The sequence below is a fragment of the Phaseolus vulgaris genome, chromosome 1, assembly GCF_051622355.1.
Source record: "Phaseolus vulgaris cultivar YP4 chromosome 1, ASM5162235v1, whole genome shotgun sequence".
In the NCBI taxonomy this organism is placed as follows: Eukaryota; Viridiplantae; Streptophyta; class Magnoliopsida; order Fabales; family Fabaceae; genus Phaseolus; species Phaseolus vulgaris.
In genome coordinates, this window is record NC_143498.1 from 5,920,471 (window position 1) to 5,948,066 (window position 27,596).

General features: G+C 29.6%; 2 protein-coding genes across 2 annotated transcripts; both read right to left on the reverse strand.

Annotated features, from left to right (window-relative positions):
- Nucleotides 1–5,197: 5,197 nt before the first annotated feature.
- LOC137816739 (NADP-dependent glyceraldehyde-3-phosphate dehydrogenase) lies at nt 5,198–9,945 on the reverse strand. Its single transcript, XM_068620014.1, has 9 exons — nt 9,572–9,945; nt 9,138–9,331; nt 8,773–8,901; nt 8,310–8,429; nt 8,028–8,164; nt 7,537–7,692; nt 6,432–6,810; nt 6,087–6,203; nt 5,198–5,664 (listed from the first exon to the last, which is right to left on the reverse strand). The coding sequence occupies exons 1-9, from the start codon at nt 9,714–9,716 to the stop codon at nt 5,551–5,553; spliced, it is 1,491 nt and encodes a 496-aa protein (XP_068476115.1). The 5' UTR covers nt 9,717–9,945; the 3' UTR covers nt 5,198–5,550.
- A 2,543-nt stretch (nt 9,946–12,488) lies between these two features.
- On the reverse strand, nt 12,489–13,049 carry LOC137815409 (protein TAPETUM DETERMINANT 1-like). The gene is made up of 2 exons (XM_090296849.1): nt 12,961–13,049; nt 12,489–12,879 (listed from the first exon to the last, which is right to left on the reverse strand). The coding sequence occupies exons 1-2, from the start codon at nt 13,019–13,021 to the stop codon at nt 12,578–12,580; spliced, it is 363 nt and encodes a 120-aa protein (XP_090152975.1). The 5' UTR covers nt 13,022–13,049; the 3' UTR covers nt 12,489–12,577.
- Between the last annotated feature and the right edge of the window lie 14,547 nt (nt 13,050–27,596).

Sequence of the window (27,596 nt, forward strand, 5' to 3'; positions counted from 1 at the left end):
GGAATAGTTTTTTCCTGAAATTCCACCCAAGAATCTCCATTGAATTTGGTACAAACAACGACAAATTTCAGGTCAAATGGAGGAGTATTCATCCACGAAAAAAATCAAGTAGTTTCACACAAACGAACTTTCCTTTCAGCCCTGGCTGTGACGAATAAAAGATTTATTGCCAATCTTGGTGGACGAATCTAGGGCTCAAACCTCAGTCAAAACTCAATAGACACAGTGACGAATGTCTAGTAAAAAGTTCAGACCAAAATACCCAAGGAGTAAGGCGTAGTAAGTCCCAAACCGAGAGTGAACAAAACCGATTTTCCGGAAACAAAACGTCTTGGCTTTTCTTCCTGTAGCTTCTTTTTGTGATTCGTTTATGGACGTGCCTCCTTGCCTGGTTGCAAAAACCATATGAAAGTGCCTGTGTGAATTTTTTTCAGCGCAATACGGACCCAAAATGAAATTGCAGAAAATAGGCCTATATTTCACAAGTTTCGGTAGAGGATAGCCTTGGTTTACACAAAATTTCTGAAAAATTCTCCCGGAATAGTTTTTTTTTTCCTGAAATTCCTCCCAAGAATCTCCACTGAATTTGGGACAAAACGCGACAAATTCCAGGTCAAACGGATGAGTATTCACCCACGAAAAAAATCAAATCGTTTCACATACAATCGAACCTTGTTTTCAGCCCTGGCAGTGACGAATAAAAGATTTATTGCCAATTTTGTGGGACTTATCTGAGGCTCAAACCTCAGCCAAAACTCAATAGACGCAGTGATGAATGTCTGGTAAAAATTTCACACAAAAATACCCAAGGAATAAGGCGTAGTAAGTCCCAGACCGAGAGTAAACAAAACCGGTTTTCCGAAAACAAAACGTCCTGCGTTTTCTTCCTCGTATCTTCCTTTTGTGATTCGTTTATGGACATGCCTCCTTGCCTGGGTGCAAACAACATACAAAAGTGCTTGTGTGATTTTTTTTAGTGCAATACGTACCCAGAATGAAATTTCAGAAATTAGGCTGGAATTTCACAAGTTTCGGTAGAGAATACCCTTGGTTTGCACAAAATTTATCTCGAAATAGTTTTTTTCCTGAAATTCCACCCAAGAATCTCCACTGAATTTTGGACAAAACGAGACAAATTTCAGGTCAAACGGATGAATATTCACCCACGAAAAAAACAAACAGTTTCACTCCCAAACGAACCTTCCTTTCAGCTTTGGCAGTGACGAATAAAATATTTATTGCCTATCTTTTGGGACGAATCTGGGGCTCAAACCTCAGCCAAAATTCAATAGACGCAGTGACGAACGTCTGGTAAAAATTTTAAACCAAAATACCCAAGGATTAAGGCGTAGTAAGTCCGAGACCGAGAGTGAACAAAACCGGTTTTCCGAAAACAAAACGTTCTGGCTTTTCATCCCCGTATCTTCTTTTTGTGATTCGTTTATGGACGTGCCTCCTTGCCTGGGTGCAAACAACATACGAAAGTGCTTGTGTGAATTTTTTTCAGCGCAATACGGACCCATAATGAAATTGCAGAAATTAGGCCGAAATTTCACAAGTTTCGGTAGAGGATAGCCTTGGTTTGCCCAAAATTTCTCCCGGAATATTTTTTTTCCTGAAATTCCACCCAAGAATCTCCACTGAATTTGGGACAAAATGCGATAAGTTTCAGGTCAAACGGATGATTATTCACCCACGAAAAAAATCAAACGTTTCACACACAAACAAACCTTCCTTTCAGCCGTGGCAGTGACAAATTAAAGATTTATTGTTAATCTTGTGGGACGAATCTGGGGCTCATACCTCAGTCAAAACTCAATAGACGCAGTGACGAATGTCTGGTAAAAATTTCAACCAAATACCCAAGGAGTAAGGCGTAGTAAGTCCCAGACCGAGAGTGAACAAAACCGGTTTTCCGAAAACAAAACTTTCTAGCTTTTCTTCCCCGTATCTTCTTTTTGTGATTTGTTTATGGACGTGCGTCCTTGCCTGGGTGCAAAAACCTTACGAAAGTGCTTGTGTGAATTTTTTTCAGCGATATACGGACCCATAATGAAATTACATAAATTAGGCCGGAATTTCACAAGTTTCAGTAGAGGAATAGCCTTGGTTTGCACAAAATTTCTGAAAAATTCTCCCGGAATATTTTTTTCCTGAAATTTAACCCAAGAATCTCCACTGAATTTGGGACAAAACTCGACAAATTTCAGTTCAAACGGATGAGTATTCACCTACGAAAAAAATCAAACAGTTTCACACACAAACGAACCTTCCTTTCAACCCTGGCAGTGACGAATAAAAGATTTATTGTCAATCTTGTGGGACGAATCTGGGGCTCAAACCTCATCCAAAACTCTATAGACACAGTGACGAATGTCTGGTAAAAATTTCAGACCAAAATACCAGAGGAGTAAGGCTTAGTAAGTCCCAGACCGAGAGTGAACAAAACCGATTTTTCGAAAACAAAACTTTCTGGCCTTTCTTCCCCGTATCTTCTTTTTGTGATTCGTTTATGTACGTGCCTCCTTACCTGGGTGCAAACAACATACGAAAGTGATTGTGTGAATTTTTTTCAGCGCAATACGGACCCAGAATAAAATTGCAGAAATTAAACCGAAATTTAACAAATTTCGGTAGAGGATTAACCTGTAAAAACTTCATCACTTTTTAGCATATACTTTATCTTCATCTATAATATAAAAAAAAAATGCTAGCTAACAAACAAAAAAAATATGACTACTAATTGTTCTTCTATAATATTCACATTGTGAGCACCACAATACTTCAAGAAATATATGTAATTTCCATTGAATATATAATCTACTACTAACTTTCCATTCATTCATACTCACTTTTCCTTAAAATCACACTTCATCTTTCAAGTATCAGATTCAATATCACATACTCTTATATAAAACATAAGGTAAGATCATAAGCATCCATCATTTTGAATATGATATATCATACACAAAAGAATGTTATGAACAAACAAAATTTAAATATTATTTTTAATTTTTAAAATTAATCACTTTATAATTAATTATTTTAAATTTTAATCAACATCCATTTATATTAAAATTAAATTAAGGATATTTTATTTTATTTTATTGTATTATCTATTTAATTTAATTTTTTTCCTATCACATCAATTAAATTTACTACAAACTTTTCACTCATTTATATCCACTTTCTCTTAAAATCACACCTCGCCTCTCAAGTGTCAGATTCAATATCACATATATTATTGTATAAAGCATAAAGTAAGATCTTTAAGCATTTATCATTTTGAACATGATATATCATACACATTTATACATATATCATTCCATCAATATAAGTTTTTATATCACAAAAATATCACACATTCTCACTCTAGAGGACACAATGAATTACACCTAAATAATTATCCAAAACTACAAGATTCTTTAACTAAATCTTAATTATTTTAGTATAATTTATCACACTTATCAAACAATACATATATCAAACAATATGACACTCCAACCATCAGGACAGAGTTACCTACCAACTTTATTTTCAAATTTTTAATTATTATTTGAATCTTATTTTTTTCGGATATTACGATTTTGGGTAGAAAATGGGAAAGTCATGCACCATAGACATGACTTTATAGTGAAACTCGTACTCCATGAATATGACTTTGTGCCGTAAAAGTGTTTGTGTTGAAGTCGTACATCATCAATACAACTTTACAAATTCATAACAAAGAAGTCATATGACACCCTGACGACTTTGATTAAATAAAAAATTAATACTTTAAGTGAAGTCATACCTGACCTATACGACTTCAATGTAAAATAATACATTTGAAGTTGTGTCATGCACAACTTTAGTTATATTTTTTATATTAAGTTGTATATGTTATGTACGACTTCACTTAAAATGTATTTTTTAATAAAATTTCAAATTATTAAGAATTGTCATCGACGACTTCATTTAAAATTGTTTTTCTAATACAATTTAAATTATTAAGAAATAAAAAATGAAAGTTGGTTGATTTTTTTATTATTGTTTTTAACACTTTAGGGAAGGTTGTGAGAGTTTTATGAAAATCAAGTCTTAAAGTTAGGGTTTTTTTTAAAGTATATTATTTGTGAATTTCATTATTATTTTTAACTATATTGTGATTTGTATCGTTTGAAATGGAGAAAAAAAAGATTAAATACATTAAAATAAAAATAAATGATTATTTTGTTTAAAAAAATAAAGAATTATTATTGGTTACTATTTTTTACACTTTAGGGTTTGCAGGAAAATGTTGGAAGAGTTTAATGATATGTAAATATGGTAAATAAAAAATAAGAAAGGAAAATATAGTTTTTTACAAATGTCGACACTAAGAACATTAACCCTTCATTTAAGGGCTAAGAACATTTGTTTGGTTTGTTCCACATTCCAAATCATTCATTTTGTTATGGGTATGTCTAGTTGTTGGTTTTTCAAATTCTTTAGGTCTCATGTGACGGTTGGTAATCAAAACAATCATTTTATTTCTTTAAATGCAGTTTATTTCACCTAATTACTTTATTTTTTATTTCAATGTATTTAATCTTGATTTTTTTCCACTTTAAACAATACAAATCACAACATAATTAAAAAAAAAGTAATGAACTTCACAAATAATATACTTTAAAAAAACCCAAACCTTAAAGTTTGACTTTCATAAAACTCACAACCTTCCCTAAAATGAAAAAAGTCAATAATTAAAACAACCAACCAACTCTCATTTTTTATTTCTTAACAATATGAAATTTTATTAAAAAAGAATACTTTAAATAAAATTGTACGTGGTTTGTACAACTTTAGTGTAAAATAATATAAATGAAGTCATGTATGAGTGACACGACTTCAATTATATTATTTGACAATAAAGTCACGCAGAACTCGAACAACTTCATTTAAATATTAGTTTATAATTTAATTAAAGTTGTTAGAATGTCATACAACTTCTTTATTGCGAATTTGACAAAATCATATTCATGAAATATGCTTCTCTTAGAATAATCTACTTCAACCGATATGTTATTAGACACAATCTTACCTAACATATAAATCACACTCCAAAAGGTTGTACAATTAAAGGGTGGACAATTAGCTAATTGTGCAAACAATGCACAACTTCACTATTTTAATAATAATAAAATTTCTATCAAAAACCATGACATCCAAACAAAAATTACACGTGCAAAAACCCCATAATTTATTCAAGATTCATATCCTACTTGTACAAGATTACCCTCACCCTATAGAGACACAAGCCACATAAAACAAAAATTACTAATGTGCAGTAAATCTCTCAAACACAATCTATACTCTAAGGTTAATATGAAACGTGGAAGATTGGAGAAAGAAATTTCTAACTCTAAATTATGTTCCAAATAAGTAAATATATGGGTTCTTTCTGATGAACTGTTGGCGCCAGTTTTACTTTTTGTCACTGTCTACCGAGGTGAAAGGGAGCTGAAAACACCTTTATATGGTGTGACTAGCTGCCACTATTTGGAGTAACTTAATAGTTTCCTAATCACCTCACCCCATAGTGTAAGAAGCTGCTGGCAAGTTGATTACTGTAGTCTTAATCTTTGTCATCATGTTAATACTGTTGGTGATTCCTTGAGAACCAATTCCACTATCCTTCAGTCCCTGCCATAAATCATATTTGCTTGTTTAGACAGAAAAACATTAAATAAAATGAGATAATGAAGTAATCAAATCTTATTCAGAATGTCTGTGATAGGCCATTGAACCCCAAACAAATAGTTACTGTTTTACACCAGCAAATAGGCCAAGGTGAAAGGTTTGTTTGGCCCTAATGGTATATCAATGTGTATCAAAATGTTTTGCACTTAAGGTATATATAAATCTTTTTGCATGTTATTGTCAGGGTATATAAATTTAAGTCATCAATTCATGAGGGTGTGTGTGGAAATAAAGGAGGAAGTTTTTCTTTCTTTTTTATTGGTAGAAACCTTTGAATTTGTTTCCTGAATAAAGGAATTCTGCAACTAGTATTACAACCTACACAAATTTTATGGCAACTTGGCAAATGTAGAACAATATTTCACCTGAAAAGGAAAGTGATCAGGTCCACGTGACGGTGCTGAGTTAATTTGAACTGTTCCTGTCTCCATTGCATCACTTATCAGCATTGCTTTGTTAATGTCTCTTGTGAAGACACATCCCTGCATTATACATAGGATTAAATTAAAAAAACAAGAAAACTTTTCTGCCTTGGAATAGATAAAATGGCATCTTGATTTTTTACTGAGACCCCACTCAAGATTATGCTCTGTCACTCATGTGATCATGAATATGATGAAAACAAATTTAGAGAAACATAAAATGAAACCATTGTTTAAATGATTTTGACATTTGAATGTATGCATTCATATTGATGAACTGTACTATACCTGAAGGCCAAAATTGCTGGCATTACAGTGGTTGATTCCCTCATCAACAGATTTTATTCTGATAACTGGCAACACTGGTCCAAATGGCTCCTCCCATGCTATCCTCATATCAGGACGAACATTATCCAACAGCAATGGCCAAATGAGATTTCCTTCCCTTTTGTATTCCTGGCAGAATGTTGCTCCTTTCTCCTTAGCATCCTTTACCAATCCTTCAATGAAGTTAGCAGAGGATTCTGTGACAACTGGTGTTATATCACTGTCCTTCTCAGGTGGTCCAACAGTTAACTTGGCAACTTTATCATTGATTTTCTTAACAAGAGTGTTGGCAACCGATTCTATGACCAAAACAACCTTTACAGCTGTGCATCTTTGACCACTGCCATAGAATTTTTCACAGCATTTGTATTAGGATTTAGGAGTATTGTTGTCAAGGGAATCAATGCAACCACAGTGAGAAAATTGTATTGCATAAATGAATCATTCACATACTGAAGTTTTAAACTTAGGAATATGTGAAAGTTCCACATTAATCATGAAATTCTTCAAAGATGTCTTTGGTGGATTTTGTTGCATGAACTGTTTCCTTCTTTACATTGTTCCATAAAATAAATTAAGTGAATGATTTACCTTTTGGAGGGAAGAGAAACAAATAAAAAAGACAAGATCACATGTCTCCTTCCCATGTCTTTATTTATTTTATCCTTCTAATTAATACTTTTTCTCTTTCTCAAATATACTCTTTCTTAATACTGCATCCATTTTCAAATAAACAAAATTCACAATAAAGAGATAGATTATATTTGCTTTAAATTTTGCTACTTTTCTAATATTTTTATTAAATATATGAGAACAGAAGTATCACACTCTTGGTGGTGCAGGTATAAAGGATAAAGGTATTAAATAGAGATATTTTAGTCAAAATATAATAACATTTTACTTCTATTAAATATTTCTTTATCTACGAATGTTAACCTTAAAAATCTAAACATATGGAAAGGAGGTAATACAAATTTCCATTGGCAAATCCAGGTCCATATGTTAAAGGACAAATGAAGAAAAATTGGAAGTTTCTCCTGTAACAAATTTTGAAGTCTATTGTTACCTGTAGGAGAAGCCTCCTTTCACCATGTTAGCAGCTGCCAAATCCAAGTCAGCATCTTCAAGAACAATGCATGCATCTTTTCCACCCAGCTCCATTTGAAGAGGAATCATGCCAGCCTTCTTTGATATTGCTATTCCAGTGTCTCCACCAGTAAAACTGAGAATTAATGTGAATTATTAGGTGGGGAAGCTCCCAGTTAAAATGCAATGACGAAACACCTCTCAACTAACCAAAAAACTACCACTCACTATTTTATCTTCATAATTTGGTACAACATAACTCGAGTTTTTCATGTTATTATCTGTTTTTGCAGCTACATGCCAGCATACAAAAGATGAGACATGATGTATTTATCTACCTTGAACATCTTGTTGGAAGTTGGAGCTACATTTGCAAATTAGGAATCACATGAATTATTACATACAAAACAATAACCATTGTAGTGTAGTGAAGGACAACAATTACAATATGGTAAAAGAAGTGCATATTACCTTATGCAGTTCACCCCCGAATGCATTGTAAGAAAGTCACCAATCTCAGAACCCTTTCCTGTGACACAGCTAATAAGATCTTTGGGGAAACCAGCCAAATGAAAGCAATGCACCATATGTAGTGCAGCGACAGCACCCTGTAAGGATTAAGAGCTAAGCAAGTTCTGTGACTCATAAAACATTCAAAATATTGGAAACCCTTTGAGATTTTATCTGAATTAAATAATAGTAACACTAACTACTAATAACTAATAAGTGTATGCTCTATAAATAGTTGCATACCTGAGTGGGGGGTTTAAGCACAATGGAGTTTCCAGCAATAAGCGCTGGAGCAATCTTTGAAACAGCCAGATTAACAGGATAGTTAAAAGGTGGAATGGCTAAAACAACTCCAAGTGGAATCTGCACATAGAAATATCACAAAATAATGCATCATTTACAGTGACAAGCACAAACATAGAGACCAGGATATTGTTGAGATCTCACTTGGGTTTATAAGGTTTGGATAATCCTCAGCTCATGAACCAGAGATATGTTCAATATAGTTCTTATGGGTTTTGTAAAAAGTTTATAAGTCTAATTTAAGATGGTATTAAAGTTTATCTCATCACCTCTAACTGTACAGTGAAATGTGATTCATTACTTCTAGGTGAAAAAATAGTAAGATTTTATGTGAGAGAAAAAGTAACCATAGTTAATGGTTGGTCTTAGAGCCACCATCTCTCAAAGTGAAAGGTCAAAATACCTTGGAAGAAAGACAGCATTTGGTTCTATCATTGCCTGGAAAACTATCAGAGACCAGAAGTTTTCCTTCCCCAAGAATTCTCACTCCTTCCTCAGCACAATATGAGATTAAATCCCCTGATCTGACCACCTACGTAAAAACAAAGCATTTAAAAGGAAAGTGAAAGCCAAAACCAAAAGGGACGAATCTCATAAACGTTCTACATAAACCTCTATATTCCAATCAAAATTCCTAAGTGTTACGTGCATAATATTTGAATGCTAAAAGTTAAAATACGAAAGAGAAAAGGAGGGGGAGAAAAAGGTCTTGAATTTGATAAACATTACACTAGGCGAATGAATTTTTCAAATTGAACTTGTACTTACTTCACTGACAGCATCCTTAGCTGGCTTTGCAATCTCCTTAACAAGACACTCAGCAATAGGTGCTTTGTGTTCCTTCAGTATTGCTGCAGCCTTGTGAAGCAACTCTGCTCTTTTCCACAGTGGAGTCTTGGCCCATGATTTTTGAGCTGTTTTTGCTGATTCCATGACCCTATTAACCTCTTCCTGGGTACAAGCTGTTTGAGATTCAGTTAAAGAGAATCAATATCCCAAATTTACCACTTACAACGCCTAAAAACAAAACTGAAAAAAGACACAACCATCATGCTATATTAATCACGAATTCCAACAACAATAACATGAAAAACTAAATGATCATATAGGTGTATTGTTAATTCTCCTCCAATCCAAGTACTGGGTCAGAAACCAACAACTCAATTGGTATAGACATGGTTTTGATATTGTGGTAGCAATACCTTGGACCTTGAACTGGGTCTTCCTAGTGGAGGGATTGATGATGGGAACGGATTTCCCAGAAGAGGACTTGTTCCAGTGTCCTTGTGCATAGTACTTGAAGACATCACCATCTATGATCTCTCCAAAGGTACCAGTACCAGCCATCTTGAACAATTGATTCTATATGACTTAGATTTCAACTTTGGGTTGCATATGTATATATTTATATTGATATTGATGTTGTGGTTGGAACTGGGGTGAATTGAGACAGAGTCAAGGAACAGCTACAAATCCAGCTACAAATGCTGCTAACATTTTGTGCCAAGTCTAGTTTAGTCCTTGACCGATCAGTGTGCTTTTCATGCAGTTTTTAAAATGAAAATTTTGAATCATTGTTAGATTACTAATTTTGTACATTAAATATAGGACATGCTACTATTGTGGATGATGATGATCATATTCATAGATATCACTACAAGAACTCGTGTTCAAGGTGTCAGGTGCTATACACAAACTATAATTCTTTATTTAGTGTTTTTAATTATAATTGAAATTTAAATATCTAAATACTTTTCTGAATATTGTTAGCTATAAATAGGGAATATTAAGTTAAAATTCCATTAAATATTATATAATAATACTTTGAGTAAATTATTGCATAAACTCTTTTTTTTAATTTAGAATTACTTTCCTTGCAGAACAACCTGCTGTAACTTTTTTTTAAAAAAATAATTAGAGAGTGTCAGTGCAATGATTTTGTAACAAGGGTTAGTATTTTGATAGAATAAAAGTATGGAGTTCTTTTCAATCTCATGACACCTGTAAGATATACCAACATAATTTACTTTAATAGTCTTTATCTAATAAACTAGTATTTTTCATATCTCACATAACCAAAATATATCTTAAGGAAAATTTGCTTAGCCAAATAAACTGAGTGAATAAAATTATTAATATGTAACAAAAAGTTAAGCTAGCAAAAAACATGAAAATCCAAGACTTTACCTACCAAAATAAGAGCAATCAAAGAATAAATGGTGCTTAGTCTCCTCAGCTGCATTACATAGATTGCACATACAACAAGAATTAGCACCTAAAAACAAAAGTCATAGTTGAAAGAACATTAGAAGAATAAATCAACTTACCCAAGAGAGCTTTGTAACTATTTCAACTGTTTGGAGTATTTGGAATATGAAAAACAATAAGTTTTAACAATGAAGTCCAGGTTTTTGTGCTACAAAGAAAATGTATGCGAAACATGTATGGATCAAACAAACTGGTCTTTTACAAATGACTTTGAAGAGGAGGTGGGAACAAGAACTTTTTTTGAGTTATAGTTAGCTGATGCATTTATGTTTTTATATTGGGTAATAACCAAAAACAGCTAGGGACTTTATATATCTATATAGACTCTTTGTTGGTTTTTTTTCATGAGTTTGGGTTTTTTCAATTTGAGGTTTTTTTTTTTATATGTAAGGCCTGTGTTGGACTTATATGTTATAATAGTCATAAAAGAAGATATATTCATAAAAAAACTGAAAATACATCAATTATGTTTTTCTAAACATCAACAATCTTTGCACTCAAACTCAATCCACCATGAGGATGAAATATACAAAAATTTGAAGATTTCATTAAAAAAAATCATTAAATAATAATTAATTTTGGAGACAAAAAATAATTAATTACTATATTGATTAAGTTAGACACTATTTTATAAACTAAAAAAATTTGGTATATAAAGTAGTTTTTATTAGTAATATATATAAATTTGTTAGAATCTAAAGTAATTAGTAAAAAATGTTACATACTAATTTAAAAATTATTTTATAAATTTTTATCAATAATAAAAACTATTTTAGATACAATACTGTTAGAGATCCCACATTGACTAGAGATTAAAACCTTTCATAATATATAAGTGAGTGTAAACCTTATATCATTGAGTTGGTTTTATGGAGTTGAGTTAACATGATACTTTGAACATGGAATATATTATAATCCACATGAATATGTTAACATGGAAGTTCAGAGACTAAAATCAATTTTAAATTTATTTTTTATATAAAATAATTTTTTTATATAAAGTATATAAATTTGTATATATATTTTAAATCTCCTTTTTATATTTTTGTTTCATTTTATTTGAAAAATCATTTTTTATTCCACAATTTTGTATTTTCTCTCTCTCTCTCAAATATCCATCTTTCTTATTTCACACTTGATTTTAAAATTTATGCAATTATACAAAATAAAAAATAAAGTACTAAAATAGTGTAATTATAAATAAATCTTAAATAGAGTGTATTAAAATTGTGTAATCGTGCATAAATGCAAAAATATTAAAATAGAATACTAAATAACAATTACGTGATTGATTATGTGAAATTGGTAGTTTTGAAATTTTAAGTTATAAAAATAAACAACAAAACATAAATCTCACGTTTGTACCCTGAAAACAATTTAATTAGATAAATTGAGGTTTGTGTTTTGTGAAATACAATGGAATCATATTAATAAATGAATAAAAGATGTAGTTGAGATTGTGATGAGAGGAAAAATACTTTAAAAATTTGAGAGAACTTATTAAATATCGAATGAGTTTAAAGTTGAAAAAAATGAAATTTTTTGAAGCAAAATAAAGATTTTTCAAATGAATAACAAGATATGATATGATAATAAATCAAAATAAATTCAAATAATAATGAATTCATTTTTCATCCTTTGTATTAGTCATAAATAAATGTAATATGAAACATTCTTAAATATAAAATTATTTAAAATCCCTTGTTTAGAATCTTTGGATTCCCATATATAAAACATTTTGTGTTCATTATGGTTCATGAAATGCAAACATTTACACTCATACGAAAGATGGTGAAAAAAAATGGATTCTAACCATTTGTACTCTTTCAGAAATAACATTGTAGAAGCAAATTTAACAAACGAATAACCATTGTATTATTAATAGACTATAATTTGTAAATCAAACTACATAAAAATGGCATCAGAAGATGCTTGTACATTCAAGAACATGCAATCTGAGATGAAACAGGAGTGAATGCAAATTGTTTATCAGAAGCATAATTGAATTGGATAGGATCTGTGTAGACAGCTTGACCACCATTAACAAGACAGCCACTGGGTGAGATCCTCAAAATTGAAGGGTCTATTTTTTCAACAGATTTAAATCCTTTGCAGTTCAAGATCAAGTTCAATTGAACACATGCACAATTGTTGGTGATTTTCACTGCAAATTGTGGCTTTCCCTGTACTTTAACTCCAGTTTCAGTTTGGGTTATAGAGATATTCTTCAAAGAGCATGAACCTGACACCATGATCCATGGAACACTTTAGCAATCCAAATTTTCAAAACAAAATTGTATTATACAGTGAGAGAAGAGTTTACCATGACATATGATGGGAAGGAAGAAAATGACACCAAGAATCGTGATGATTGAACAAGCCATTGTAGAGAAACTGATGCAAGCTTTGATATTTGAAATTTGTTTTGATTATGTTTAACACTAATATGCTGCATTATTTATAGATGACAAATTACATTGTTATGCAGTATAGAATTAAAGCATAATCAATTAAAAAATGAAAGTTTTGATTATTTTTTGGTCAGCGTGAACATTTTGATGATTATGGAAAGTAATCACTAGTATTTATGTTAATTAATGAAATCAATCACAATGTTAATTGATTCTTTTAAAGAAAAATATTTATATTGATAGATCATTCATAGAAAACATTATTCTCATCACTTTAAACCCTGAATTAGTGTAAAAAAAGAACACCGTGTGGCTATTGAAATTTTAATCAAATTAATATTTGAATCACTTATTTTTTTTAGTAATTTATTGTGCCAAATAATTATTCAAATAGAAAGATTTGATGCAGATATTAAAAATTCAGTTCCATTTCAAAATTGATTTCATTTTACTTTTTGTTTTTCTATTTAAAAATAAAGGAAAGAGAATTGATAATTTTGAATATTTAAAAAATAACTATTTACAAAAACATATATTTTGAGCAATAATTATTTTGAAAAGTATGTAAATAAAAAACTTCTAAATTTTGAAATAATTTATTTTTCAAATTTTGATTTGAAAATTTCATAGAGGAAAGGAAATATTTTTTTAAAAAATAGTGAAAATGTTCTATATAGTTTAAATTATTGGTTTGTGAATAATAAATATAATAATTAAAATACTTATAAATGTAAAATTGAAAATTGACTTAGAATGTTTTTTAATATTGAATTTATTTTTACATCTTTTACTTTTACTTAATATGTATTTTATTTATATATAAATAGTTAACTAATATTATCTAATTTTTAAAGTTTGTATCATTCAAGTACCACAAGTAGATATAACTTTATTCATGACTAACATTTTTGGGTAATTTTATTGAATATTTACACTAGTGACTAATAGGCCCTACAACCAAATTTAAATAAGTTACATTCTCCATTATTAGGAGATCAAACTAACTACCCATACAAAGCTCCCTCAGCCTTAAGTCAAGTAGTGGAGGCGAAAAAGGTTTATTCAACAAAAATCAAGAAATAAAGTACATGTAAGTTGTGTCTTATTGGTTTAAGGTCTTATTCTCCTTTATCGTTTTTACGTAATTTTAATTACATGTCTCCTTAGTCTTTAATCAGAATTTTTCTTACTTACACGAAAAAGACCAATCAAGAAAGAATATTGGCCATAGATTTTATTGGACTCGAAATTTTGATTAGACGAATTTATCAAAGGCAAACTTTACTTTACATTTTGAGTTTATCACTCCAGTGGTAAGGTCACTGGCTGAACTGGGGAGTTGTTGATAAAAAAAAATCAACCAATTGATCTACACCTATTGCTAATAAAAAAAATTCAACTAGTCGAGCTGGTAAAGCGGCTAGTTAACAAAAATTCAACCAATCGACCTGGGACTACGACTGGTAAAAAAAAATTCAACTAGTCGATCTGAGGACACAATTGATGAGCAAAATTGAACCATTCTATCATCCGAGTTGGGGACGCGATTGATTAGAAAAAATCAACTAGTCCACCTAGGCATGCGACTAATCAACAAAAGATCAACCAATCAAGTTGGGGTGTGACTGATCTGCAACAATCCAACCAGCCCAATTGATCAACAAAAGTTCAACTAGCCCAGTTGGGGTTGCAGCTGATCAACAAAAATTCAATTAGTCGATCTGGAAATTCAACTAGTCGATCTGGAGGCACGATTGATCAACAAAAATTCAATTAGTCCAGCTAGATGCGAGATTGATAAACAATTCAACCAGTCAATCTAGGGACGTTGTTGATCACCAAAATTTAAGAGTGTGGCTGATCAGCAAAAATTTAATCAGTCAATTTGGAGGCCTAGCTAATAAGACTAGTCTATTTGGGGTGCAGTTAATCAACAAAAATTTAACTAGTCAATTTGGAGGTCTGGCTAATAAGACTAGTTTATTTGGGGTGCAGTTGATCAACAAAATTTAACAAACTGAGCTTGAGATGTGACTGCATTTGGTAATCATATGTTTCATTACCAATCTCGTCATAAAAAATGACCATGCTGAGATTAAGCATCGCAAGAAATAAAGTACTTTCGTTCTTGCATCTTCCTTGACCTTACCCTCTTGTTGTTCCCAAGTAAAAACCAGTTTTTCAAGTGAAATTCGTTGAATTCATTGGCCTGACCTTTCGTTTTCGATTACTTATGTTAAATCTCTTTGTTAATAATTCATAAGTTTTATAATCGATTTTATATAAGTTACATTTCATATTAATATGGGTGACAAAACAGGTTAGATCGACCCATTTTGGCACGACCCGGTATTGGCTCATGAAAAGCAGGGCGGGGCGGGCTAACCCGTATAGGTTATGTGGGCTAGAAATAGTAACCTGCCCCGTTGTAGGACGGGTTAGCAGACCCGCCACTTTCATTTTTTTCTGTTTTTGTTTTCGATCTATTTACTTGGTTGTAATAATTGATATCATTTTTTGGAAAATAAAAATAAGAAAAAGAGTAATAAAATTAAATTAAATTTTAATATTATAATAAAAGAATGTTTAATATCTGACAAAATAAAGTAAATAGGAACAATAATTCAATGAATCAAATGATCCATAAAGAAATCAATATAAAGAAATTTCTATATACCACCACAAATTTTTATTCTAAAAAAACATAAAATTTCTCTTTATAAATATCAAAATAATTAATATTAATAATAATAATATTAATAATTTTTATACTATTAATATTGTTATTAATATTATTATTAATATTCTTAATATTATTAATATCACTATAGATAATCTTGGCAGATATCTATCCATTAATAAAAATCTATAAATTACTATTATTATTAATTAATATTAATATTTATAGTATTGACATTAATATTATTATTCATATTAATAATAATACTAATAATATTCATATTATTAATACTGTTATTAATATTTTATTAATATTGTTATTAATATTATTATTAATATTATTATTATTAATATTGTTATTAATATTATTATTATTAATGCTACTATTATTTATTAATACTATTAATATTATTAGTATTATAAATATTACTATTATTATTTTTAATAATATTAATATTATTAATTTTAACAATATTAATAATATTATTATCAACATTAATAATATTATTATCAACATTAATAATATTATTAATAATGTATTATTATTAGTGGAATGGTCTTTATTAATATTAATATTATTTTTATCAACATTATTAATAATTTATTATTATTAGTGGAATGATTATCAATATAAATTCTTGTTTGTTTTATTTATTGTTTATTCTATTCTTTATATTATTGTACTCCTTTTCTTATATCAATCTCGATTCTACTTAAAATTACATTTGTTTTTCAATTTTAAAGGTTTTGAAAAAGAATCTCAATAGGGAGAAAGTTTAAAAAAAAAAGTTTATAAAATCAATTCACACTCTCAATCTTGGGTTAACTTACTCATTCTTTTTTCTTATAGCTATTTGATTAGATAATTCATGAAACCTTTATATTCATCTCTTAATTCAGGAAACATTTGGACTCTATTTGGATTGAGGAGGGGACTTGTGAGGAGGGGAGGGAGTGGATTTGTGAGGATTAGAGAGGATGAGTGAGGATATGTGAGGTTGTTTGGATTGAGGGATGATAGACTGGATTTGTGAGGATGGTTTATTGTAAGTTTACAAATTTGTCCTTGTTATTAAAATAATGAATTATGATTCTTTTTGTGTGTAAGTTTGAATTAATTAAATTTTTTAATATATAATATTCATAATTACTTATATTTTATAATAAAAAATTAAAAAAATATAATAGAAAATATTTTTGTGTTAAATTAAATATATTAAAATTTATGAAAATAATATTTATTATTATATTTATTTATTATTTTATATAATTATATATATTTTGTTAATATTATAATTTTTTGTATATTTTTATTTTTATTATTTATAATTGTATGTTGTTATTAATAGTATAATTAAATATTTTTGAACTTATGAATAAATTTATGTAATATTTAATTTTGATATTTTAATAAAATGCATGTCTAAGGGTATTTTGGTAAAATACAACTATCCTATTTAATCCCCACAAATCTCTTCATTTTGTGAAGAATAAAAAAAACCCTCCACCCTCTCCCCCACCCTCAAAACCATAGAAACAAACACAAAAAACACTCCCTCCCTCCTCCCCCTCCCTCCTCCCACTTGGAAGCAAACACACCCTTGGAGTTGGATTCGACAAATTTTTCTTACTTCTCATTTCTCTAACAAGGATGATCTTTTTTCTTTTATTAAGAGTGATGGTAGTCCTTTGGTTAAATTGATTAATCCCTCTTTGATAACTTTTTCTATTTGGATGATATGACGTATGAGAAATTATGTTAGATTTCAGGATAAGATTGAGGTTTCTATAGCTATTTCGGTAATTAAAGATTTAACTTGTCTAGTGGGAAATTCGTCAAAGCTTCAATGAAGAATGATATATTGGATTTCAACGTGATTAATTTTTTTTTGTATTAATACTCGTAGTGGTAAGTTTCTTTGTCCTCTTCTTGTTAGATTGGAGTTTCCTTCACCAGGCTGGGTTAAAATTAACATTAATGGGGCTGTTAGGGGTATTTTGATCTTGCTACTTGAGGAGGTATTTTCTGTGGGAATATGGGAGAGTTTATAAGTGTTTTCTCTGCGTCTCTTGAAGTTAAGACTGCTATGGTTGCTGAGTTTTATGGAGTTATAAATGCTATGGAGGAAACTCAAAAGATGGGACTTACTAATGTCTGACTTGAATGTGATTCTGTCTTGGTTTGTGTTGCGTTTACTGCTAGGATTAATGTTATGTGGATGCTTCGTAATCGATGAAATACTTGTCTTAATTACTATGAGAAAATCAGGTTTAGGGTTACTCATATTTTTTCGTGAATGGAATGAGTATGCTGATAAGTTGACTAATTTAGAATTTATTCATAGAGAATAATTTCATTGGTATAATAGACTTCCATCTAATCTATCCTTATAATTTTTTATAAATAGGTATGGTCTACCTATGTATCGTTTTTGTTAACATATGAGTTTTAGTCTAATCTCTCCATATTTTTGTTTTTTTTAATAATAATATTTTTTGTATGTGATGACAAATGATGGTTGTTACTTGAGATGTCGACATAGCTGAGATGTCAAGTTGCATAATGATACCTAACAAGAAAACTTTTATAGAAAAAAAAAATATAACTACCCTTATCTTAAAGTAAAAATGTAATTGTTAATATGATTTTTCTAAAAATAAAACAAATAGTATATGTTAGCAAATACATATGAAAATTGTTAATGTATAATCAATCATTTTCTAGAAAACAAATACGCTAGTACCTTATTATTATAAATAGATGCGAATTTAAGTTTGCATATTAAATATTTACCATGTGTTTGGAACGAGATCAATAGAAAAAAAGAACTTTATTAATATCAATTTAACAAATTATAACTAAAAAATAGATTAATTAAAAAAAATATTAATATAAATGTTTTAAGAGATTAATAATTATTTAATATTTAAAAAATATTTATATTACATAATTGAAATATATTATTTATATCAGAATTTTTTTTTAACAAAATTAGATTATTTTATTCAAATAAAATATTTGAAACAAGGAAATAATATAAAATAAAATAAACTTAAATTCAATATATTTATATATATATATGTATATATATACATATGTATATATATGTATATATATACATATATATATATATACATATATATATATACATGTATATATATGTATATATATGTATATATATGTATGTATGTTTATATATTGAATTATTTGTCCATGAGAGGTAAAATTCTGTACAAAAGAAGAAGTCTTAAATGAGGAGAAAAGAATATATACATATATTAACATTTGTGGGAAGATATGATCATAGTAATTAATTACATACAGGCCATTTTGACAGCAGCAAATTAATTGCCGTAGCATTCATTTATTTTTCAATGCATGATTTGGACTATGAAGGGACAAGTATCAGTTATCTATGAATTGAAACTGAAACAGTACAAGTTTTATTTTTTATAAATAAAAATTTTCAAAACTTTAATTTTGTCTTAATTACTTTTGAATTTTTACTATTTTAAAAATACCCTATATTATAGTTTTCTGATGAATTCCGTAAGCTTTAATTTCAATCTCATTAATATTTAAAGTTTAACTCTCTTTTTTCAAATTGAACCCTTGATTTAAATTTCATCTCAATTAATTCTTAAAATTTACTCTTTTGTAAATAGTGTTTTTATATATTAAATTACGGTCAAAGTATTAACAAACTATTAAAGAGAAGACAAGGAGAGGCACCCAAAGAGAATATTCACTAAATAAGTTATGATGTTGTCAAAGTGCCAATCACAAGGAGAAAAGACTAAATTGACAACATCTCATATTCAAGAATCAAATTAGTCATTTAGCCATTATTTTTTTTTATCAAATTTGGACAACCTTAAATATTTCACCACATGAAATATCCTTAAAGAATAGTTTACAAGACCTTAAGATACAAAACATCCCACAACTTATGTATGCAAGAATAATCAAGAGGAAAGAGGAAACCAACCTATTGGTAGGGACACCAACACCAACACAACAGTGAGGGAAGAGGAAGACAAGACGCAAAGAAGAGGAAGCCGAACATCAGAGAATGGGAAGTCTAACATTAGTGTTTCGTATTATGTTTGGAAAATATGGAAGTCAAGCACAAATGATGAAGAGGGGAGCCAATAGAGAATAGGAGAGAAGAGAGACCAATGGAGAAGAAAAAGATCAACAAAACAATTAGTGTCTGCATTATTCTATGCTAGCGGCATTTAGAGGAACTATAAGCTATTGGGAAACTAAATTAATAAGGCTAATATTACACTATGAAAAACATGATAAATAAGTAGTTAGTGTGGATTTTAGGAATGTTAAAATACACATTAAAATAATATTTCGTATTAATTAATATGAGAGTAGTGTCGGTTTAGTCAACATACCTAAAAATAATAAAAGTTTGAGTAGGCTAAGTTCATGCCAAAATAGTATTTTTTTTAATGTAGTAGTGTTGGTTTTAATGGATGCTTAAGTAACTAATGTGTGGTAACGTCGATCAGGGCCATGCTCATAAAGTTAATGAGAAGAAGAAAAAAATGTATCTAGAACTTTTAATGAGAAGAAGAGATGTATCTAAAACTTTTGAAACTCGCATGTCATTTTCTAGCTTTTCTCTTAGTTTCACCTTTGATTTTTTTTTTCTTCTCGCTTTCTTCCTAATCCTCCAGCTGCCTTGCATTCATGGTGACAAAAAAGGACTACTTAAAGGTAAGTGTTTTTCTAAACCTAGTTTTTACATTGGTGAGTAGGGCACTAACAAACCTTAACTGTCATATAGTGTTCAAGTTTGAAATTAGCCTTAGATTCGAAACTCCAATCTTATCGTGGAAATTGACGCTTCTTCTCGACAACAATGATCGATTGGTTTTTCAACATCGTGGATGAGATGGCGGAGATGAAGGAGAGATCTGGCTCTTGCGCTTTGACCACCGCTTCAACGGCCGTGGAGGTGGCGGTGATACTGAGTGAATTTTCTTACTCTTGCCTAGTCCTTTCTCGAAATAGACTGTGAAACATTGAAGACCGTGGCAAAGGAGGTGGTGGAGGTAGTGGCGTTGGTGTTGGTGGTGGCACTGTTTGTTAGACTACAAGAAAATCATTAATAGAAACTAATTTTAGAGATCAAAACAATTAGTTACTATATTGACGAAATTAGAGACTGATTTATAAGCTAAAACAATTATTGGTATCTAAAGTAGTTTTTATCATTAATAAAAATTTATAAAGTAGTTTCTAAATTGGTATCTAACCATTAGCTACCAAGGTTTTAACTTCTAACTACTTTATATTCTAAATTAGTCTCTATTAGTCTTTTAAAAACTAATTTAAAATCTAAAACATTAGTAGCTAAAACCTTGTTAGCTAATTTAGATACTAATTTATAAATCATTTTATAAATTTTTATTAATAATATAAATCACTTTAGATATTGTTCCTGCTAGGGAGATGGAACCTAAGGAACTTTTGAATGACTTCGTCTTCTTCCTTCCTTCGGGCAAGTTGCTAGAGCTTCACAGGGATCCTTCTGGCCTCGATGATATTCCTTCGGGTCTCGATCTCTCAGTCTCGGGTGAATGCCAAATGGGAGAGGTACCTATAGAAGGCACTCCGACGCTTAAGTCAGTAAAAAAGGTATTCGACACTCGGGAGTGTATAGTGTGATAATGACGTACCTTGTTCTTGGAATGTACGCTATTTATATTATTTTAATGGGCTTACCTTATTGGGTTGGATTAGTGGAGTAGATCACACTTAAAAACATATTACCTATTCTTAATGGTGGTTTAGCTTTGCTGACCTTGGTTTGATCGTTAATGGATTAGATGTGTCGGTCGGCCTGTACGACTGTGTAGGTCTCGATCAGGGAAACCGAGTCATGGTATCTGACCAGTCGGTGTATACCAGTATAAATACCAATAATTTTTTAGTCTCTAAAATAATACATAATTTAGTCAATATAATGACTAATTATTTTTTGTGTCCAAATTTAATTACTACTTAATGATTTTCTTATAGTATTATATTTTTAAGCCATCATTAAAGTTAATGTCTGACTAATCCACTCAAAATAATAACATTAGTTTTTTAGCATGAGTGAGGTCCATACAAAGTTATTTTTTTTTTCTACTCAAATTTGTGTTTGCCTAATCCTCTCTAATATACTTATATATTTATATATATCATATCGGTCAAATTAATGATATTTAAAGCATTCTTTTAATAAATACTTATTCAATTTATTTATTTTTCTTTTTGTAGATTTTTTTGATTTTTTTTTATGAGAAAGTATATTTTTTTCTGAGCATAACCCTACAAATTCTTGGAATGGTGCCCTGAGTTAAAGTTGGTTTTCCCTTTATCAGAAGCGCTTTTGAGGACTGGAATTCCTGTCATTGCTTTGGTGTTCTTTTGTTGTTGAATCAGGTGGACCCATTTAGTTACTATAGTTCTGCAAAGTTACCACATCTTTTACCTTTTTTATATCAGTCTAGGTATACATACTCATGCTTTTCACTCTAATTATGCCATCAATCCATTCAACAAATCAATGTACACTGTAGAAGAAACAAAATGATTTGTGCTCTTTTCACTCTATCATCTTTTCCATATCTATTAGATATAAAAAAAAAATATAATAAATGCAAACTTCATTTCATAACTTAATTTTATAAGTTTTAGTTAAATTTAAAATTCATTTACTATTATATTATCAAAATTTGGGACTATAAAAATCTCTTATTCATATCTTTTGATAACAAGTAAAGGAGTTGTAGCTAACTCAAAGCAATAAAAGAAGTGTATTTTAATTCAAGTTGCTAAAAAACTCACTAATTAGTAACAGACTCAGGAATTACTGTTATTAATATTTTGAGTTTTAAAATTAGAAAGTAAATCTCATTAATGTTTACATGTTTATTTCTTTTCAAAGATAACTTTTGGTTTTTATTTCAAATAATAAATACCAAAAATTCATAACAGCTCATACTCAATTTGTCATCTTCTATGCATACTAAAAGTGAACATTTTTTTAGTAGAGATCTCCTAGTAACATTATTTGTTTTATTATTATTATTTTCTGTTATGGTCATTAATTAAGAAAGAATTAGTGTAGTTATATCATACTAACTGTTTAAAATATATGTTCAAACATATACATTTATATATAATTGCTTCTAATATATATATATATATATATATATATATATATATATATATATATTGGGCTTTAGTAGATAAAATTCTCCACGTAATATTAATTAGGTTAGACATCTATGAACTTTACTATTTCAGTTGGACTAACAATCCAAAATTCACCAACATGACCCAGGTTATGAAAAAGAAAAGAAAAATATACAAAACCATGTGAAGACCACACTGCACCCATGTAAAAGAAAAACTCACTCTCAACTACAAACGAAACATAAAGAGTTGAAACCTATTAAAGAAAAAAAATTCAAACTAATACAATGAGACAACATAGAGTACCATTTAAATCCTAACTGATTTTCAATTCTAATGTTAGTTAATTTGTTAGCACAATGATTGTTTTCCCGAAAAATATGTGAAACCTTAAATTTCATGTCTTCACGAATCTTTAAACCTTGTCTCCATAGGATTAAACTTGACAAAGTAGAGGAGAGTCACTTTCCAACCAAAGCCACCTATCATCAACATATTGATCATACTTAATGGCATAATAACTTTTGTGATTTTAACATATATAAATAATTTTGAATCCCCAAAATAAGTTGAAAAACTTCCAACATACTCTCCTCAACACCCTCTAAAGATCCCAACACAAGTAGAAACACTGTAAAAATCTTTGTAAAACCATTAGTATTCAATTTTATCCAGCATACCTCAAGAAAAAGTCAAACCACTTGAATAGGAGTAGAGACCTTTCTAGACACAAAAAACTTCAAAAACATAAAAATCAGCGATATCATTAGACATAAAATTATTAAAAGCATTAACTGACATTCTAATGTACCCCTTAGCAATGTGAATGACTGAATCAATACTAATATTCTGTTGGGACCTAACATGATTCATCATCTTAAGGTGCCAGATCAAAGGGCTCAATGGAGACTTAAGAAAATAGATAAGACCTAACCAAGAAATATCAATAAAATCATATAATACATTTTAAAGTCAAGTCCAAAAGTAAAAAGTAGAAGGACAATAAAAGAACAAATGACAAACACTCCCCTCTTATTCCTTGCACAAAGAACACATAGAGCATAACACCACCATTCCTTTTTTGGACATCCTTATCACTAAAAAGCCTAATATGCATAACTTTCAAAAGGACTAAGGATTTAGGAGGGATGAAATTAGATCGCACTTAGTTTCACCATTCTAAAAAGGAGAAGAATAAGAGGGAAACAAATCTTTTGCTACTTTCTGACTGAGTATCCCACAATCATTCAACATCTAGTTGAGAACATCAGGCAGATCAATTAAAATGGTATTTAATTTAGTTACTATTGCAACTAATTATTATTTTGGTATCTAAATATTGATTTCTATTTGATGGTTTTCTTGTAGTGATAAGGGACCTCTATAAACCCTAAACCTTAAATCCTAAACCCCATAAGTCATTCACAAATTATAATTAACTTAAATTTTACTAACTTTTTAGTATTATTTCTAAAATATTCTTCTCATTGAATCAAAATATGAGGAATAATAATGGTGCAACTATAAATTAAACATTGAAGCTAAAATATTTTATAAAAAAATGTCATTAAAATAGTTAAAATTGATTTATATTTAAGAAAAAATGAGTGTGTTTTCTTATTTACAGGTGACTCTGAATTTGAGTTTATAGTCTTTTGGTTGAAAGAATATAATAAAACAAAAAATTTAGTTATTAATTTATTTGATCGAAGTCATTTTAGTTAACTTGTAATTTATATAACTTTTTCTGTTACAATACAAATAATTTTTAATAAAATAAATGTAATTAAATATTTTAGCATTTGTTGAATTATTTTTTAATTTTATGTAATTCAAATTCAAAAGATTGATAAAAAATTGAAACATAAATAAAATAAAATAAAAAATTAATATTCATTAGATTTTAAATAAATAATTTGTCCAAATATAAAAGAACACATGACTTTAAAAAAATAGAAACATTAAAAAAATTATATAATTATTTATCTTTATATCATTTTATATTTACTAACTAGATTACCTGTTAGTTGTGCCAAATAATTGAAACAAGTTGAGTTTGAATTTTAAATTTATATATTAAAACTTATCAACCAACTTATAAGTTAATTTTTCTTAAACTTACTTGAGAACTTGATAAAAAAAATTATAAAAAAAAACTTTGGCAAAAGTAAAATGAGAAGAAGCAGATGTTGTTTTAAGGCAATGGAGTTAAGTGGGGAAAATTGAGGGTAAGAAATAAGAATAATGAAGCAATGGTCCCCTTCATGAGAATTGAAAAAGGCCTTCGACGAGTGTGCATCATGTATAGTTATTCGGCCAATAAGCTAAAGAGAGGACCACATTCCAAGTTCTTTATGGTGGTGGATTCTCAGGTGAGGAAAAATGTGCTTTTTATGGTTAATTAGGTTCATAAAAGATTTTGTTTAGCATTGTCTCTATTGTTATTACTATTATCATAGTGTTCTTGGCCTTACACCAATGCCACTATTGATAAACAATGAAAAATAGAATCTTGTGTTCTTTCAATGGTCAAATCTTGGCTGCGAAGAAAAAGAAACATGTCGGATATATTTATTGCACACACCAAACTTTTCGGGTCACTTAATGTTTGTATACAGATGTCTCATACATGTATGTAGGGTTAACTTCAAACTCTTTCAGAGAATGGCTTCAACTTTCTGCTTCTTTCACAACATGTATTTTGAGTTTGGCTTCAAAACAACCACATCATAAAAACTCCTACAATGATTGGCACCGACATGTCATTTTACTTCAACTACTCCTTTTTCCTCTGTTCAATCTAACCATTACAATAATGTCTTTTTAATCATGATTATTTTATGTACAAAACAATGTTATAATTAGTAAGTATTATTATAATTCAAAGTTTAAATGATTTGTTTAGAAAACAGAAGATTAAATGCTTGTTTTTTTTTGGAATTATGAAAAATAAGGTCCCAATAATTTTCTGGCTCTGTGTCCTTCCCTGGGCCATGAAATGCGGGTTGATAATTGTCATGGTGAGTGGTGTTTAAAATTGCAGGCATTGAGTACAGTAATTATAGTTAAAATAAGTGTGAAATGGATGGGTTTAGAAAGAAAATAGTTTATGGATTAATAGATAGTTTTACCAAATGTAGCATTTCAAATCTTATTTGCTAGTTTTATTAAATATATTCTAAAAGTGTAGTTGATTTGAAGTGGTTTATTTTTATAAGTGATTAAAATAGTTTAGGGAAATAAAATAAAAAGACATCTAAAATAAACATATATCAAATAAGAGTATTATAATCAATGATGTGATTGTGTGTTGTTAGCTGTAATCAACCAATGGCTATCATCTACATCAATTTGAGGGTGATGTCTGCATGGAAGAGATGTCTAACAAGATTTTTGGCAAACATTCTTCTATTGACAATGTAACTTTCATGGTATAAAAGTTGAAGTTGAAGGTAGTGAGGTAGTTGTAGTGTTTGATGCCCTAATTTGTGTGTAAAATGTAACACAATTGAAGGGTAGGTTGGTCCTTATATCACTCTTGGGGTAGTCTCTCTTGAGAAAGGAAAGTTATGCCACACATTTGATGTAGGGTCTAAATAGCTGCAACATTGATTATGAAATGGGGCACCTGCAACACTATCTAACCTTTTCTATTAAAGGCGTGCCCTTTCTTTTACCTTTGCAGAATTTTATTTAGTTTTACAAAGAACAAACTAATTTCCCACTCTATAGAATAAGATAAGCAAATCACTTTTTTTTATGAACACCACTATTATCTCTTACAATTGTCTTTACCTTCTTGCGCTTCTTTTAGTTGATGTTGTATTCAACATTTGTGTGTGTAAAGAGCAATCATATGCATCCATTAAATTTTCACTTTAAAAAAGAGGAAAAGGAGTAATCATGTGCGAGACTATGCAAACCTGATATCACATACTGATGTTTTGCCTTGAAGTCAGAGAAAGTTGGGACCATTAGCAAAATAAATGTTCCACATGCTCCTCCATCAAGGAATTATTAAGTTTTAAGCCATTAATATAATGTCATTAACTGAGACAGCTCCTGAAGACAAATAGAGAACTTAACATGTTAAAAAGAGGCTAGTGCAGTAGTGTGCAGACCTCATATATGCATCTTATTTTAATTTGGTTAGTGCGGTTGTTGGAAGGCTTAAGTTCCTAATAATGGCTTGACAAGAACTCATAAAGAAGCAGCAACTGTATATGTGATTGGATTAGATTTTATAATTCAAGTTGAGTTTTTAAGTATTCATGCTTTTTCTGAAAAACATAGTGAATATGGGTATGTTAGTATTGCTATAGTGGTAACACAACATTAAGTTGTGAAAATATTACCAATTTAGAGACAATTAGATTTTACACAATCTCAAAAGGTAATTAAACTTTACCTTTTGCTTTTAGGTAAATAGAGTAATGATTCACCTGCAAAATTATCAAAGGCTCTGTTGACACAAATATTTAGCCACATTGACACACTCAAATATGATTTTACAGGTTCCCAGATGTTTTTGGCACGCCACAAACTCCTGACGCTATAATAAGTACTCAAAATTAACCAGAAAAATTGAAACCACTAGTCTTGCCTACCCCACTAGACAAGTTTCTTTGTTGTCTGAATAAAAGATCTATAGATGATATTAGCCAA

Excerpts from the sequence above, each read along its gene's own strand:
- LOC137816739 (XM_068620014.1), bottom strand. The coding sequence starts at position 9,716 with ATGGCTGGTACTGGTACCTTTGGAGAGATCATAGATGGTGATGTCTTC. Across the intron at positions 9,332-9,571 it reads GACCCAGTTCAAGGTCCAAG|CTTGTACCCAGGAAGAGGTT; the intron begins GTATTGCTACCA and ends AATCTCAAACAG. Across the intron at positions 6,204-6,431 it reads CCAGCAATTTTGGCCTTCAG|GGATGTGTCTTCACAAGAGA; the intron begins GTATAGTACAGT and ends TGTATAATGCAG.
- LOC137815409 (XM_090296849.1), bottom strand. The coding sequence starts at position 13,021 with ATGGCTTGTTCAATCATCACGATTCTTGGTGTCATTTTCTTCCTTCCC. Across the intron at positions 12,880-12,960 it reads CCTTCCCATCATATGTCATG|GTTCATGCTCTTTGAAGAAT; the intron begins GTAAACTCTTCT and ends TCATGGTGTCAG.